The following is a 16,707-nucleotide window of genomic DNA, read 5'->3' as shown; positions in this document are numbered from 1 at the left end:
TCCACTCATTTAGGTTTGAGAAAAATCTGTCATTTCATTTCTAGTGTAGAAGAAAAAAATATTTTTGAAAGTCTATTACTGTCTGTGAGAAGCAGTTACATAGTGAAATTAACCAAGCATTCATATTTTCAAAAACAGCAAACTTGTCCTAAGAATCAGGACTATCAGACTGTAAGCAAAAATAGCTGAAGCAAAACCATAACTTGAATAGTGTACTATTGCAAACTATAACCTTGCTGTTTTAGTTTAGTGTTTCTTTATTAAAATGAGTGTAATTACTGAGGGCCTTGGCTTTTATGCTTTTGGGTTTTATTTGCCAACTAGGTAAGTATATTATCTGACTTCATAAATGCACATAGTACTGGCCCACTGCTATACAGTGCCATATTTACAAGCCCCTTTATAAATTAAAACACCTCCTCGAACCTTTGAGTTCTCAAATTTAAGGCCAATCTGAAAAAATCCAAACAAAACCACATCCATGTCGTAAGTCACGTCCAAATCTGCTTCAACAGCATTGCCTGTATGACTAAACCTTAACTAATACTGCCCAACATACATGATTCCCACTAAAGTGTGAAACTAAACATTCCTGTAGGGTCAAGAGATAGACAAAATGTGTCACTCAATTGCAGTAAATCTCTTCAAATCACACACAAGCCACAATATTTAACTTGTGCTTTTTTCAGAGCTGAACATAGTAGGAAATACAAAGCCATAAACAGAAAGCTTCTTTATCCCTCTGTAGTTTGGACACAGATACACACCAAACTTAGGAACGGTTCATGTTAAAAAATTTTCAAAAGAAATATTTCAAATTCTCCTAAACACCCTAAATTCCTTTTTACATTATCAGTAGAAGACCAAGACAGAGTTTGCCTTTCTGTATGCAAAGGGCATGCTCTTTATGGCCCCACCTCTCAGGTATGAATCTGACTGCTTACTTATGTCAGGGTCACAGTGCGCACTCCAACAATGGGCAAGATGTGGACTCTGAAGGAAGAGTCTTACACATGCATGAGTAGGTCTACTCACCCTTCACGACACCACCCTGAACTCTCTTTTGCTTTACCATCCTCACACCTCTGCCAGGACACACTTGCTCCCTCAAGACATCCAGTCTCCCAAGACACATAACTCATTCTGTCATCTCTTTCACCTCCAGTAACTGAGTTAGTAAATCCCAAGGTATCCCTCTCTCCTTCTCGTTTCAGCTACGGCTTCCTTCACTGCTCTCCATCCCTGCTCATGCACAGCACCTACTTTCTCTGAGCTGAAAACCACTAAGATCCCCCTCGTAACTTGCACTCAGACTTGGAATTTTGCTGAAAATTTTGCCAAGTGAACTTTCTAGTTCTACTGAATCCCAGCCCATAATCACAGCCAGCATTCATCTCCATTGATTCATTCCCACGGTCCTAAAAACAGAGCAATTCAAAAACTTTTATGGGGATTTTCTTTTGGAAGAGATGTAATTGTTATAAAAGCAAAATACAATTACATAAGATTCACAATAGTATTTCCTTCTCCATGATATTAACAAGAATTTCTTATGTGTCTTCTAAATATTATCATGCATTTTTCTGGCCTCAACCTTTTCAATTACTTTACGTGGCATAAAGATAAGAATTACGTTTATAGCATTTTTAATGAATTGTAAAATGAAGAAATTGAGCATGACTTGAATCTGGCTTCTTAAAGTGCTCCAACCACTGATCCAGTAAAAAAGAACAATCACCTATCTCCCTCCTATTCTAAGGAAATATATTAGCTCTCATTTGAATCTTACTCTGTATTTATGTACTTATGACCTTTTTATTATAAACCATTCTGTTAAGACACAAGGTCATATATAAAATATTTAAACTTTGTCACCTAAAATCCGTAACTGATTGTGAATGTCAGCACTGTAAAAATTAAGCCCCTGCATTTCAGCAGTCTGTACCAATCACTAGTTTAAAATAAATTTTTTACATTCCCTTCTACAGAGTAAGGTTATTCAGTCTTAACTCCTTGTAGTTTTTTCCCCCTTTGTAGTTTCTTCCCTTCTTTGTAGCATTAATTCACCTTTAAAAAACTAATTAGAGAGCCCATATCCAGATCCATATGGTACTACCTACTTTATTAATGGCATCATAATTTTCTGAACTGAGCATTTTATATAAAGCAACCAGATAACATGGTTCTTGAAAAACTGCAAAAGGCTCAAATGCCGAAACAGTAAATATTTTCACATAAGTACAGATATCCATTATTTTAGATCACATACATAAATGCAATTATCAGAAAAAAAGTAAATTCAAGAAAGCATGATTTCCTTACCTTTGAGAGTTCCATTCCAGGCCCACATTGTTTGCAGAGGATACAGTTTCCATTCTGGTCCTTAAATTCTTGTTCTGTGCAGTCTCCAGTCTCGCAAATTACCTTATTCAGCTAAAAAATACCCCAAACCAACAACAAAACAAAAAAAAAGGTAAATTCATCAAAATATATTAAATCTGAGAAATAAAACCATGTTTTGATCTTAAAAATAACTTTTTGAATTATTAATTACCTTTAGTTCTACAGCAAGCCAGAGTTAAGTACACTTAGCAGGCAATGTAATTGTGTGCTATGCCACATTCTGTCCATAAACTGAATACTCCAAACACCTGAACTATGTCTACAGCACACTGTAGTAAGAGATGGCCATCTCTCTGAAGTGAAGCCATATCACCTCCACAGCACTATTCACCCACATTTTCTGTCCTAGTCCACTCCTTCGTCCATGAAGAGGCTCACAAGGTAAAATTTTGTAATTTTGGAGTGAGGAACAGCCAGAAAATATATGAATCAATCAATATACTCAAATCAATAAAATCTATATGCAATTGTCTGCAGGCAGCATTTTAAGACTTTCAGTGTTAGCAGTAATATCTAAAACAAAAGACACAGTTTCTGTGTTCAATACTATTTTTTCAACATGGGGGGAAAATATTAATCTTTAACTTACCAAATATGCTAGTAAAATGACGAGCACCTTCAATCTATCATCTCCTTGTAATCCTTTAGCATCCATTTCTTGCAATAAAACCTTTCTCCCTAGAATAAAAAAAAAAAAAAAAAAAAAAAAAAAAAAAAAATCGTTCTATTTACATAATTTAAATTGAAGAAGTCACATGCCCATTGTAGTTCCTGTCACTTGGCATGTCAAAATACAAATCTGTCAATGCCATTAACATTTGCAGATGGATTCCTGGGAGCTGCTAAACAACAAACATATGCTTTAAAAATCATATGCCTTTTGAGCACAAGACCATAAACACAAAGTTTCTATAGTTTTAAATCTCAAGAGAAGAGATAGCTATCAGTCCAGATTAGAGAACATCACCATTTACCCCTAACATATCTTTCTTTCTTGTTAAACACTCAACTAAGCACATGATCAACAGACAAAAACAAATTTCTTCTAACATGCCACATATCAAAGCAGGAGATGATAGCTGTTCCTGAGAACATTCCTTCTGTACTGCAGGGTCAAGCAGAAGGTTTGCCTACTGACTAACACAACCCCTTCTACTTTACTCTGCAAGCAGCTGGAGGCATACACAGATTCTGTTTCTACCACCTACCAAAGGGATATTACTTCTAAAGATGTGTTAACATGACTGTTTAGGAGCTAGTAGGCAAAGAATATTTTTTCTCTACTTACTTTCCTTTTGTTTTTTTGATTATTTATGCTAAATTCTAGCTTCTTACTTCTTGGTTCTTTCAGTAACCTGAAAATGGAACTGTAACTTTTAGTTCAATAATCCAAACTATATCAATAAGAACAAGAAAAGAAAAAATAAATCCACCTTACATAACATGATATTTGAATTTGATCTTAATTTTCATACTTTATATGACAGTCATATAATGTAATTGCTTTCAGCTACATGAGGAAAACAATGTTTAAAGCATTTCTGGCCTACTTCAGAGCTTAAGGATTGATGTTTAGGTACGCTATTTTAAAATACAAAATCAGTAGTTTTTATCATTTAAGAGTAGAGACTGACAAATGAAAGGATGTAATGCAAAACAAAAGGAAAATAGCAGAGAAAAACATTAAGTTGTAAAATGCTTTACAACATGGAACTACTGCAAGTATAATATGCTTTCAAAACTATACAACCAGAATGAACATAAACTATAATTAACACACAATTTCACATTTTACTGCATGAATACCCTCGTTAATGAATTCTAATCAATAAGAAGAAAGTACACTTTAGTGTCACTACTGATATTTTTTAAGCTGCATTTTGAAGTGTAAAAAGAGCAAAAGTCTGCTAGAAAGAACAGAGCAGGCAGAGATGTGTGAGACAGCACTCCATGGGAAAGCCAAGATGACATTTATATGGTTATTTCTCACTTAGTGATGGTAATGGTCTATGGGCCAACGACAGTTATCAGATTATGTGCATGTCAACATGGGTAAAGAAGAGGACATATTCTCAAGGAATACGAACACATATGGACATAGTATTCAACACAGGGGGTTTTTTTAAGTCTGAGGAAAAAAAAATAAGGCAAGAAACATGAAATGGAAAAATCTCAGAAATAATTCTGGATGACCAAAACACAACTTCATGTAAAAAGTACTGTAGAACAACTAGAAAAATGAAAAAGGAGAGTCAACAAATTTTAAGTTTTTAAGTCATGAGAAGCTGACAATTCTAATGCTGAAAAAAAATAGGTATGTAAAAACAAAACAATTTCTAGTAATAGCAAAGAGCAAACAGTGTACAGACAGTAAAAATACTGTTAAGGGAACTCAGAAATTTCAAGAAACATTTCTCATCTGTTTTTTGAAAGATACAAAATGGGTAAATATACACATCATACTTTACATCTTTGGCCAAAAAGTAACTGAATATCTGCTAAGTAAAACTAGATTAGATAAGAGAAAAATTGTGAGACTTTGCACCTCAGTAACCTTGAAATAAGTATCAAGAAAGTCTTAATTTTGGTCCTGTTCAATTTTGCTGTTCATTCCCTTTGGAATGCTACAGAAATTCAAGAGTAATATATGAAGAAAATAAAAAATAACTAAGAATAGTAATACAACAAACAACTCTACACTGCATTACAGAAAAGCAATCCTGTAAAACAAACTTGACTTCACTTGATTCAGAGAAGACAAGACAGTAAAGCTAAAAGTCTGAGAGCTAAATGAAATAAACTGATTACATATTAATTAAAAGAATCATGCTGAAATTAATGGGATTTGGGAGAAAAATCCTCATTAACTTTTTAATTTCATGCAATACATAAAATAAATACATTACACTGTTTAGTGTAAAAAATAAATACTTCATGTGCTTTCTTAATTGCTATAGGAGTTAAAACTTTACAGAAGTGTGCAAGTGAAATAAAGTTGTAAATATAATTGAGTTTCTTAGATTTGAATGTCAGGTGATTACTCCAAGTCATACATATTCCTTAATAATTAAAAATTTTTGAAAAATCCTTAATAATATAAAAAATAGCACAGTATAGTTCTAATGTAATTATTACTATCTATATAATACTATCAAAACTTCATAACCAGGATTCTTTCTGAAGTTAAAAGTAAGTTTAATTTTAAATTTCAATATTTACTTTTGCTTCTGAAAATACATGTGTAACATATCAAAAAGAAACTGAAGAGTGTAATAATTGCATATTTTTGTGTCAAGTTTCACATAGAATTTTCACTACAAATAATACTGGTGAGCTGTACTAAACCTAATGATCCAAAATATGGAGCTGTAACAATCTAAGAAGGCTACTTTTTCTGTGCAAGTCACCTGAAGCATGAAAAAATTAAGAAAATTAAGAACAGCCCAATTAACTGCCCTGCAGACTAGTTATTTGCAATAAAACTATATTAGCTTAATGTAATTCAGGTATATTAACCCTAGACCTTTTCTCCAGTATGCAATAACTTGAAGATTTAACATAGCTAAAAAATCAGTATACATACAACTTATCAAAATCAATATTGAAACAAAGCTAATTATGTATTTTCATGTTTTAATATTCTGGAGTCACAATTGAAATAAAAATCAAATGCCAGTCCTTAACAGAAGGTCATACAGAACAACAAGCAGTATTAAAAATCTTACTGGTCATGCTGATATCTTGTATTTCAGTTTTGGAATTGCCCTATCTGTCATAAGATGATCTTCTTATAGCATGTACCTCAAAGACTTTTAGAAAATAAAAAGCACAGGGTAAAGCATCCTGAAACAAAATACATTTTGTTCACTTAGGTATGAAATTTCATTGCAGCTGTGAAATATTCTCTATTTAAAAGAAAATCTACTGCCTTTATAACAGTCTTGCCAAGTCCAGTCACCAGGAGTTCTACAACACAGAGCAAATTTTCAAAATCAAATGTTTTATAACTGGCATCGAACTATCAAGGACTTCTCCAGCTTATCTATACACCTAACTAAGCTTCAGTTTTTTGACTGATCATTACAAGTTTCATGAGATCTTATAGCTTTAGGTCTAGTATAGGAGATATCATCTATATGTCTTCTGCAATTAACAAAGATTCCAAAAGAAGCTTGCAGGTCTACGGACCTTGAACTTCAGAGCACTTCAGTAGTACCAGTGCATTTTAGTAGCACCAAAACACCAAATAATTTCAGCAGACGTGTATGAATGCCTATGGAACTCTATCATGCCCACTGTCATCACTCCTACCAAAACAACACCAGAGACTATATACTGACTAACATGTGAGAAAGAAACAAGCCAGTGTACAATAACCATTGTTAAGAGCACAAATAAAATAAAATGTTTCTTTCATGACAAAATTTTGATAAAAATAATTGAAAGGCACACTAATGGTTAAGGCACATTAATAACTCATTGTATTGAACGGAAGTCCCAAAGGAGAGAGAACTGTGTCAGCTGCGTATTTCATGTTCAATCTCCAGTTTGGTCAAAAGTCCTGCTCAAAAAGCAGAGACTGTAGCACTTAATAATAGGTTGCCATTGGGCAAATTTCTTCTCTCATGATATCAAATGGCATTATACTGATGTCTGTTGGACACCAGCCATTCACCTCATGCTTTCAAGTAAGAAGTTACTGGAAGTTTTTTGCCCCTAAAACATGTGTGAGTAAACAGAGGTTCCATACCTTTAAAGATTATTTGCTCTTGTCCAGATACTGATTTTTAAAATCCTGCATACAGTTATACTTAATTTTATTAGAAGAAAGAAAACTGTGGACAGTTTTTTGAGGTCACTAAATCATACCAAATACATCTTATTAGGTTAACAGTAATATGCTTGCCTAAAATACTCAGGGAAAAGCAATCATCACTGGTAATGTACTGAACTCAGGATAGAGAGCTTCCATTTGGAAATGCAGTTGCATAATTTTAAGGTCATTTGGGGCCTACTATGCAAATGCATAAAGAGAGCAATATCAAAAAACAAATTAGAAACATGTAATAAATGTAATGTGGAAGTAAGAACTTCCAGCCTTTCAGGGTTCTAGAATCCATTGTCCTCTAGAATTTACTCCTACATTTACCAGCTTGTCTGAATAGTAGTCATCATTTTATTTCAAAGTCCATGTCAGAAAAATATTTCTTCTTTTTCATGGTCTTCCACCATGAAAGACACACTACCTCAAGAATCAAAGCAGCATGGCTAAATTATGGCAGACTAGCAGGTTTCTCAGACATGTAAGCATCAAAACTTTGAAGTCAACATCATCCATCTTCTAAGGAAAACTTTAGAAAGGGTGAAGAGTCCCAACTACACATTCACTTTACTTGAAGCTGTGAATTCCCAGTTAATTTACAATCAGATCTTATAAGTTTCCCATATTTGATTTGATATTTTTTCTGGACGACCACTTTTCATGAGCTCTCTAACACCGGTAGAGTACTCTGAGAAGTTCTGGGTAAAAAAGAGGGATGAAAATATAATCATCTTATCTTGCCAACAGAGGTCTCTGGTATCCAACAAACAGGGTCTCAGCTCCTTTCTAACCACCTACTTCCCACCCGCAGCTGTCAACTGCATGCAATAAAACAAGAAGGAGTGGCAGATGGCTTTTGCAGAGTCAGTGCCCCACGGGCAAGAAACAAGAGAAGGGAAAGTACTTACGCTGCTACAAAGACAAAGAAAGGGAGCAAGTTAGGGACAAGAACTTCCACCATAGAGCTGCACATTGTTATTCTGTCTCACAGGTCTAGAACATTTTCCCTTTACACCCTGCCCACAACCCTTGTACTCTTCCCCTTTGTGAAGTAAATGAGGTCTTGTCTGACCACATTTGCTCCAACTTTTCCGAGAAATGTGGGAAAAAAACATCATACTGTCAGCTAGAGCACATTCATCACATTAAATATCATGTTGAATAGATCTGTATTTTACAGAAGCTACCATACGTGAAATTGTATGACATTAGGCAGCTAAGAATTTATTTCTAATTTTGTAAAGACAAAGGTAGCAGATCAAAGTTAGAACCTTGCTGGTGATCAAAACCACTTCGATGTATTTTAGGGGCTGAGGGAGATGAGAAGAAGATTTATACACAGCCAGGAAATATTTGTGCTTCTCCTGAGTACCATATGCTTCAAGTTATGTTAACTGAAGTACTCGCCTTCACAAGAATAATGGTGATAAAGCAGTTTATCATTTGTGTTCTTCAACACATCCAGCTTATCATGAATTAGATATTAGAGTGAAATACTGTAACAAAGGTGCAATGTGGTGACATTTTTCCTACACATAAACAAAGCTTTTTAGAGGATCAGAGCCTGTGATTCACACAAGAACTCCCACTCTCACTGAAATTGATGAGCCTACTCATACAACACCAAAACTGTGGTAAAAAAAAAAGTTGATCCTTCTGTTTAATAAATCTCACCCATCTCAAGTTCTAGGAGGCACCGGTTTGCTAGACGAAATCTCAGTGTCAAGATGCACTTGTACTTTTGTACTCAGACATGTGAATAAGTAATTCATTGAGAATGCCAGTATTATATTCATACTTCATTTACACCAAAATACCCTAATAGATCTTTTCAAAGTAATTTTTAGGGATCATGAATTATAAAGCATTGGGCTGGTTAACTACTGCAATGGTGCAAAGCCAATATGCTACATTTATCCAGCCAGCCTTGGGCAGTTTTGGATGGCATGTGATGTCTCAAAAACCACAGACATGAGTTACGTTCGTTCACATCATTCTCTTCTACTAGGATTGCAAGTTGTGGAAAGTGAGAAAAAGTAATTTATTGCCTCCTTAACTGACATTTTAAGCATCTTACTACTAAACTAACTAATAAAGAAGCTTACTTCTAGGTCTGAAAAAAACCAACAAAACAACCAACCAAAAACAACAACAAAAAACCCCACCCAAAACCCCCAACTCTTTTCTCTTATGGTAACAAGTTGCCAGGTAACATACCTAAGTAACTTGCTTTATATCTGATGGTGAAGGTGTGCTTGAAAGAGATTATGCAGTAGTTAAGAAACCTACCTATATATTGAATCAATTTGCCACTTGCTCATAATAAATGCTACTAGACCACTTAATGAACTTCATAAAAGCATCCATCTAAAGTCGTTGTAAATATAAAGGCGCTAAATAAGTATTTAGTATCTCGATTTTTCACGAACATCAGGTAAAGCTAAAGGTCAGATTAATGGGGACAGCCATCAGGAAAGGAAGTCAAACAATCAAAAGCTTTTCAACAAACCGAAATGTAATTGGGGCTTTTCAACTTCTTACCAGGCAAAAGAAAAAGTTAGGAGCTCCTATTCCTTCAAGTCCAGCTCTAAAATTGTTTGAAGCAAACAGCAGCTTATTTATGCAGCAGACACGAGAAGCGCTTGTGAACATGAAAGCCCAGCTTTCAAGGGCTTTTTGTTCGCCGCACTCCGGGGCGTGGAGCAGCCACTCCAGGGCTGTCGAGACCTGCAGAACCCACCAGCGGCCGCCGCGGCTCTCCGGGGCTGCGCCGCGCCCCGCGTACGCACCGCGGCACACCTCGGGGCACGGCGGCGGCTCGGAGCGGCAGCGCCGGAGCCACCGCGGGGAGCAAGGGGCCCGGCGGAGCCCTCCCCCGCCCCCGCGCTGCCCCGCAGCCTGAGCTTTCCGCGGAGCTCACTGCCATCACCTCCCCCGTGATGTGCTGGCCTTAGGGGCAGGCAGCGCTGCCGGTGCCGGGCGGGGCGGTCTCGGGGCAGCGGTGTCCGGCCAGCCCGCGGTACCCTGGGGGGTGGCGGGGGGAGCCGCGCGGAGCCCCGGGGCGCGGAGGCGCCGCTGCCTCCCCCCGTGGCCGCCCCGCTCCGCGGCGGAGGGGCTCGGGCCCGCCTGGATGTCGCACGCACCCACCTGCCACGCCGCGGGCTGCCGGCCGCCCCGGCCATCCGAGGAGCGCTCTCCCCGCGCCCGCCCCGCCGCCGCCGCCGCCGCCGCCTCCCGCTCGGCGCCCGCCCCGTCGCCCCGGCAACGCCGCACCGCTCCCGCCCCGCCCCCCCCGGGTCAGCTGACCGCGGGCAGCCAATGGGCGGCGGCCGCCTCACGTGCCGCGGGATGGATATGGATAGATGGATGGATATGGATGGATGGATGGATGGATGGATGGATATGGATGGATGGATATGGATGGATGGATGGATGGATATGGATGGATGGATATGGATGGATGGATGGATGGATGGATGGATATGGATGGAGATGGATGGATATGGATGGATGGATATGGATGGATGGATGGATGGATGGAGATGGATGGAGATGGATGGATATGGATGGATATGGATGGATGGATATGGATGGATGGATGGATGGATGGATTGATGGCAGGCACGCACTGGGTGTCCGCACTGGCAGGGGGTGAGTGCCCAATAGTAGTGGTGTGAAGCCAGGGTGAATCACAAGTGAGGCGCTGGTGTCTTTGTTATCGCACCAGGAGGACAGGATAGCAGAGCACCCTTGTGCCCATCCCTGTCTCCAGAGGCTGCCCAGGCTTTGGGGTCTGCAGCCTTGGCATTACAGATCGCCCTCAGAGGGAGTTCGGCTTATGGCTGCTGGGCTGTTTTAAGGGGACTGGCCCTTGGCCACTGTTCAGGTTAGTTTAGAATGAGTCCTCGTAAGTCAGCAAAGCCCTTTCCACCTCTCCTGCCCAAAAAGCATGATGGAGGCTTTCTGACAACACACTGTGAATTCTTCTTTCTGTAGACTCTTCTTTCTGCAAACCCTCCTTTCTGAGGTACTTGGGTAGGTTTTTATTCCTGCTAGCTCAGAGCCTGAAATATTTTATCCATTCTGCAGGTAACAAGTTGCCCAGCTGTAAGCACAGTGTCGATACCAAATGCCAGTATCAATGGAGAAATGGAGAAATCCAGACCTTCACGGATACTAAGTTGTTCACAGTCGCTAGATTGCATGTTACTGCTACTTACTTCGACACAAATTAGGAGCTTTCCTGAAGGTGGTAATGCTCCAACATCAGTGAAACCAGTCTTGGAGGCCTTGGTAAAAGAACTGCTGCTGTAGGGATTTTGGGTCATTAGTTCTACTTCTAATGAAAAGGTTAATGATTCACTTACAGTCTAGACAACTGTGTAGACACACAGGGGATGGAGTTAGGCTCTGAAAAAGTGAACAAATGCTTATACTTGGTGGTAAAGCATTTTCAAATAAACAGATTTTTTTGGAGCTCCTCACAGATAAAATTTTGAAGATCGCCAGCCACATGGGCTTCTCTAAAAATAAGGAGCGCTTATTGAAATCCAGCAAGATATATGCAAAGAGAGAAATGATTGCTGCAAAACTAGTTGTTTTCAATTATGAAACCCAAACAACTCAGAGTGTGCAGGGGTTTTCATGTAATTATCTTCTAAAGGGCCTTCAAAGAGGAGTTTTGCTTCAGGACCCTTGCCAGGAGGAGCTCTGCAAGAGGCTGGAATTTCAGTGAGGAATGGCATACTGCGGAGCAGCAGCAGCGCATCTGTTGTGAATAGCAGCTGCTGCACAGCATTGAGCATTGTACACAGTCTCACTGTTTACAGACAACCTTTTTATGTTATCTGTTTTCTGGAGCCACCAGCGAAAATATTGCATGAGTTTTTCTTAGTAGAATCATCGTGTATGTTTCAGATACTTGTTTTAAAGCAGTATAGTTAGACAAAGGTATTAAAATATCCCAGAGTTCTTGAAGTGTTGACTAAACACTGAGCGTTACCATATAAAGAAACATTAAGACTTTCATCAGACAGTGGGTTACTATGCTAATGAACTAAGAGCAACGTGTTGTCTGTATCTGAAACTCAAGAGTTCAAGTCCTTGTTGCAGCATGTAAAATCTTTCCTCTGAATGTAAAATGGATGAGTTAGTTCCATTCATCATTGAAAGATGTTGAAAATTGCAGTGTTTATTTTGTTTTAAATCATGATGTTTCTCAGGAAATTGAAGAAGTGAATTGTTAGAGGAACTAGTACAGAGATTCTCACTACAACAGAGAAAACAAAAAAGAAATATTTGGAAAGCAGTTTCAGCTGACCCCTTTGATAAGACTGAGTTGTGTGACATATCTGATGCGGAAGCAGAAATTGTACAGCAATAGGAAGTTGTTATCTCCATATCTCAAATGCTAACACAGTTCCCCCAGTCAACTGTGAGATAGATCTACTCTTGTTATGACAGCTGTTGGAAACTGATGTCAGTATAACTGTGCAATGTCTTTTGATAATCTTAACTATTACAAACCTTAAAATATGTTTATGATGTTATCTAAGACACCCTGTTTGGAAATGGGTCTATTTATGATCAGAAATTGCTCAAGCTATTTTAATAAATAAATTATGTACTTGTGATTTTCCTAGTCAGATTTGCTTGAAAAAGCATTGTGAACTTTTTGTTTCTGAAGGCTTAAGCCTGAGGATTAATTAATGTTTATACAGCTCTTAGTAAAAGCAAAGTTACTAGTGCCAAGAATTATTACTATTTAATCTTTGAAAGTCAGATCAATGACAGGCTAAACTGTCAGAGAACTGTTATTTAAAACAACAAAAATGCTGAAAATCCTCTTCCCACCATGCTTGAATATGTTCAAGTGTGCTTTCATTTCAGCCTCACTTGCATACAGACAAGCAAAGATATTTTTCAGTTTAATTGGCTTGACGCCCATCTTTGTTTAAGTATCTGGGGAGATGACCTAAAATCCTAGAGACTCTTCACAAAATGAAAAAAACTTTGTTTCTTAAATGCATTTTCAGGGCCCAAATGTTGCAAATAATGATATATGCAAATCCTACTCTACAGTGTAATCTATCTGCTTAACCAGTGTTACTTCTGTGTGCAACTTCACCCATTTGTGTGATGGGTCAGATCCTTGTAGTGAGTTTAATTGTATTAGGCTCGCATAACTATTTTAACTTCCGAGGAAAAAGTACCCTTGCATTATTTTTTTAAATTTCCTTCTCTTTCTACTTTACACCAAGCAGAGGTAAGGTTTAAAAACAATTTTCCTCAGAAAATAAATGTACATATTGGAAAACAAGCAACAAGCAAGAGGGGACTGGAAAGGCAGAGAAGCTCATCACTGAAGCATAGAATTAGTAAATAAAGCCATCTTTTCAGGGTTACAGGAACATGTTTTAGTACATCACTGTTATTTAGGGAGAAATACTAAATTTTGCTTTGGCTGTGCCTTAAATGATATTCTTCCTTGACAGCTATACACGTATTATTCATACAGTGCTAATTACTTTCCTTATAATATAATTGACTTGTTAAGTAAGAATATGAATTAATTGGTGGCATAGAAAACTAAATGATACAAACTCAGGCCAAGTTAATCTATGTCTGGCATATTATCTCTTGATATTCAGTAAATTGAAATTTTATATATACAAATACAGTTTTAATTAGAAGAAACAAATTTTGCAGACTGACTAATGAAAACTAACTACATCTATCTGGAAGTGTTGATAACTTGATCTTACTCAGATGCAAGCAGACTGTTAAAATTTGGGTTTGCATGTTGCACTATGGTGCATACTGAAATATGAACATCTTGAGGGTCCTGTGGACTGGTAGACCTCTCAAAGAATAGTTCTCAAGCAGTGCTTAACAGCTATCATTTATGCTGACTTTTAGTTGCAATTTGTTAATAGACATAGTTAAGATTTGTATACACTTAAATTTAGACTTAAGAATATATAAGTCAGTATTTCAGAAGATCTTACTAGCCACCATTAAGACTAGATCTTCAAAGACCTCAGTGTCTGGAATGTTTGCAAGTCTGGTCCCAATTATGGGTTCTAAGTTCTTCTGAAAATCTAAATTATATTTAAATACTACAAAAGGAGTTTGAGTCTTATTTTAACAGTCTGACTCCAGCTGCAGGCACAGAACACTCATGGATTTGGCCCAAACTCACACGAAGATCTGGCCCTTTAAAATTGCAAATGTGTGAATAATCCTAAATCTTCAAAAGATTGTTACCTTATAATGAATTTCTGGAGTAGATGTCTTAAAACTTCTTCAGCACAATATTATTCATAAATATGAATTTCAGGAACAGAATACAAAACTGTGAATGGAAGCTGCATCACTAAAATGCAGCAAAACTTCAATGAAATTCAGCAAAACCAGCTGTTGGCTCTAGATAAACCTAAGATTTCTTTAATATCTTTATTAACATTCCTTAGAGGAACCTTCTACCATCAGGTAAAAACATGGCTTTTATTTTCAAGATTTCATGTAGTACAGCTGAACTAGCATCTCTTCAATCTTAATCTTAAAATAAAACCATTTTCTTTTGTGTATAAGGATGTCCTGTTTATAAATTTAGTTCTAATAACTTGTGGAAGTGGAGCCTTTTTTTCAAGTATGGAACTATTAGGCTTGAAAGTGTTGTTTGAAGAAGACACAATTTAATAAATGCACTGAGAGCAAAGAAAGTATTACAGTGTGTAGGAAACATGGTTGGCCTTTCCTTAGAAAATAAATACTTCCCTGAGTCATGTAATACATGTATTCAAATACAAATTTACAAAATTAGACAGTAAGAATGAGCAGTGTAACCCAAAATTGTATGTATCCCCAAAACATTGAACAATACTGGGGTTTGCTTAAGTTTTCTATATATTGTTCTAGATAGTCTGTTCTCAATGTAATTCTGCCCAAGAGCTGCACATAAAATGCTGCATAAATTACAAACAATCTTTTGAACTTTGTACACACAATGATGTGTAGTATTATTGGTTATGTGAACTTTATAATTTCTTAAAATCTTGCAACACGAAACTGAAAAAAAATACAAAATTCAGTACCTGTTATCTGATGAAGTTTTCCAGTGCCAGACTTTCTGCAGCTTAATTTCACACCGCCAGAGCTTCTGTATTAAATGCTTTCACCTCCTCTAAAAAAAAAAAAAAAGAAAAAAAAAAAGAAGAAGAAGAAGAAAAAAAAAGTATGTCAGCACAAGCCCAGACGAAACTCCAAATCCGGGAAAATAAAATTAACCATGCAGATCAAAGGCAGACGAGCACTGAGACCAAATGCCTGTAATCTGATCAGTGATCAGTTGCCGTACATCAAAGGCAGTGCTTTGGCGAGGAAAAAGAGCTCCTTTTCCAGCAGGTAGCTGCACTCTTAAATTCTGCCTTTCAGAATTCTGCACTAGCCCTTTTCCCCCATTCCTTGCTTGTGCTGGGAGAATGCACACGATTCTGAAATGCTTGGGGTTGAGTGGCTGGATCTGTAGCTTTTGAGTTCCCAAGCTGTGTTGTGGATTGTGTGTTGGAAGCTTTCCCCAGTGCCAGCGGGTTCCGCTTTATCCCTTTCATCTCGCTGAGCTGCAGATCCCATGACATCATTCAATGCTGTGGGACTGGTTAGAGAGCTGTAATACAGCCTGTGGGGGAATGCAGCTAAAGAGCAGCAAGAGTTTGCATGATTTCTAATCAGGTTAGCCCATTGTAACAAACCCGAGGCTCACTTCAAAGTCTTCACTAAGTTTAAGTTTCCTCCCGAGAAGGGAGAATAGTGTAGCTATAAAGTATTCTTTAAAAGATGCTTTATAATTTTGTCTGCAAAAGGGAGTTAAAATTTTCCATAAAGTTCTGAAAGTCGAACGTGAAGGTCGGTTTTCCAGGCAGCTGTAAGACATGAGAGAAAACTGCTTTTGTTTGTCCCTTTGTCGAGATTTGGAGCAGAGAAAATGGTGTATTTTGCACGCTGGCATTGGTTTTTTGCACTGGCAAAACCAAGCACAATAGAGCATGCTCTAAGTCCCTGGCTCACATCCTCCCTGCTGCTTAATGTGTGGCCTTTTGCAAATCATTCTATTTGAGCCTGATTCATCTGTGGCTCATGATTCCTTTACGTAAATGAGCTATAAAGCTGCCATAAGTAACTCACAGAAGTGTTTTTTGGTGTAAGACCATTTTTTAACTAGAGTAGATTTGAAGTGGTCACCATTGGCTTCCTCAGAGGGAGGCTTTTGGGGGCATGAAAGTATATGGACAGACATTCTCTGTGCTGCTGCAGTTCGTAGTCCCGAGGTTTGCTGGAGGGTCCTGTGTAGCGCTGGCAAGTAGGGGAATCCTCAAAGCTGCTGTGACTTTCTGTCTTGCAGTGCAGAGGAAAGGCAGAAGAAATGTACTACTGAATTTCATATTCTGTGATCTGAGGCTAAGTTAGCTTTTGGCACAGAG

At 37.9% G+C, this 16,707-nt stretch overlaps 1 protein-coding gene across 4 annotated transcripts in view; it reads right to left on the bottom strand.

Moving 5' to 3' along the window:
• TNFRSF19 (TNF receptor superfamily member 19) overlaps positions 1-15,815 on the bottom strand; it is a 58,920-nt gene extending 43,105 nt beyond the window's left edge. Inside the window, exons 1-4 of one of the 4 annotated variants that reach the window (XM_032099432.1) lie at positions 15,585-15,815; positions 15,322-15,410; positions 2,993-3,081; positions 2,323-2,433 (exon numbers count right to left, since the gene is read on the bottom strand). In XM_032099432.1, the coding sequence (XP_031955323.1) occupies positions 2,323-2,433; positions 2,993-3,058 (177 nt within the window). In that variant the 5' untranslated portion in view covers positions 3,059-3,081; positions 15,322-15,410; positions 15,585-15,815. Of the gene's footprint in view, positions 1-2,322; positions 2,434-2,992; positions 3,082-9,766; positions 9,903-10,372; positions 10,439-15,321 lie in introns of those variants that run through there. The other 3 variants (XM_032099431.1, XM_032099433.1, XM_032099434.1) reach the window with 3 other exon arrangements.
• Between the last annotated feature and the right edge of the window lie 892 nt (positions 15,816-16,707).

Source organism: Corvus moneduloides, chromosome 2 (assembly GCF_009650955.1).
Source record: "Corvus moneduloides isolate bCorMon1 chromosome 2, bCorMon1.pri, whole genome shotgun sequence".
Lineage (NCBI taxonomy): Eukaryota > Metazoa > Chordata > Aves > Passeriformes > Corvidae > Corvus > Corvus moneduloides.
This window is presented reverse-complemented; position numbering and strand designations above follow the sequence as displayed.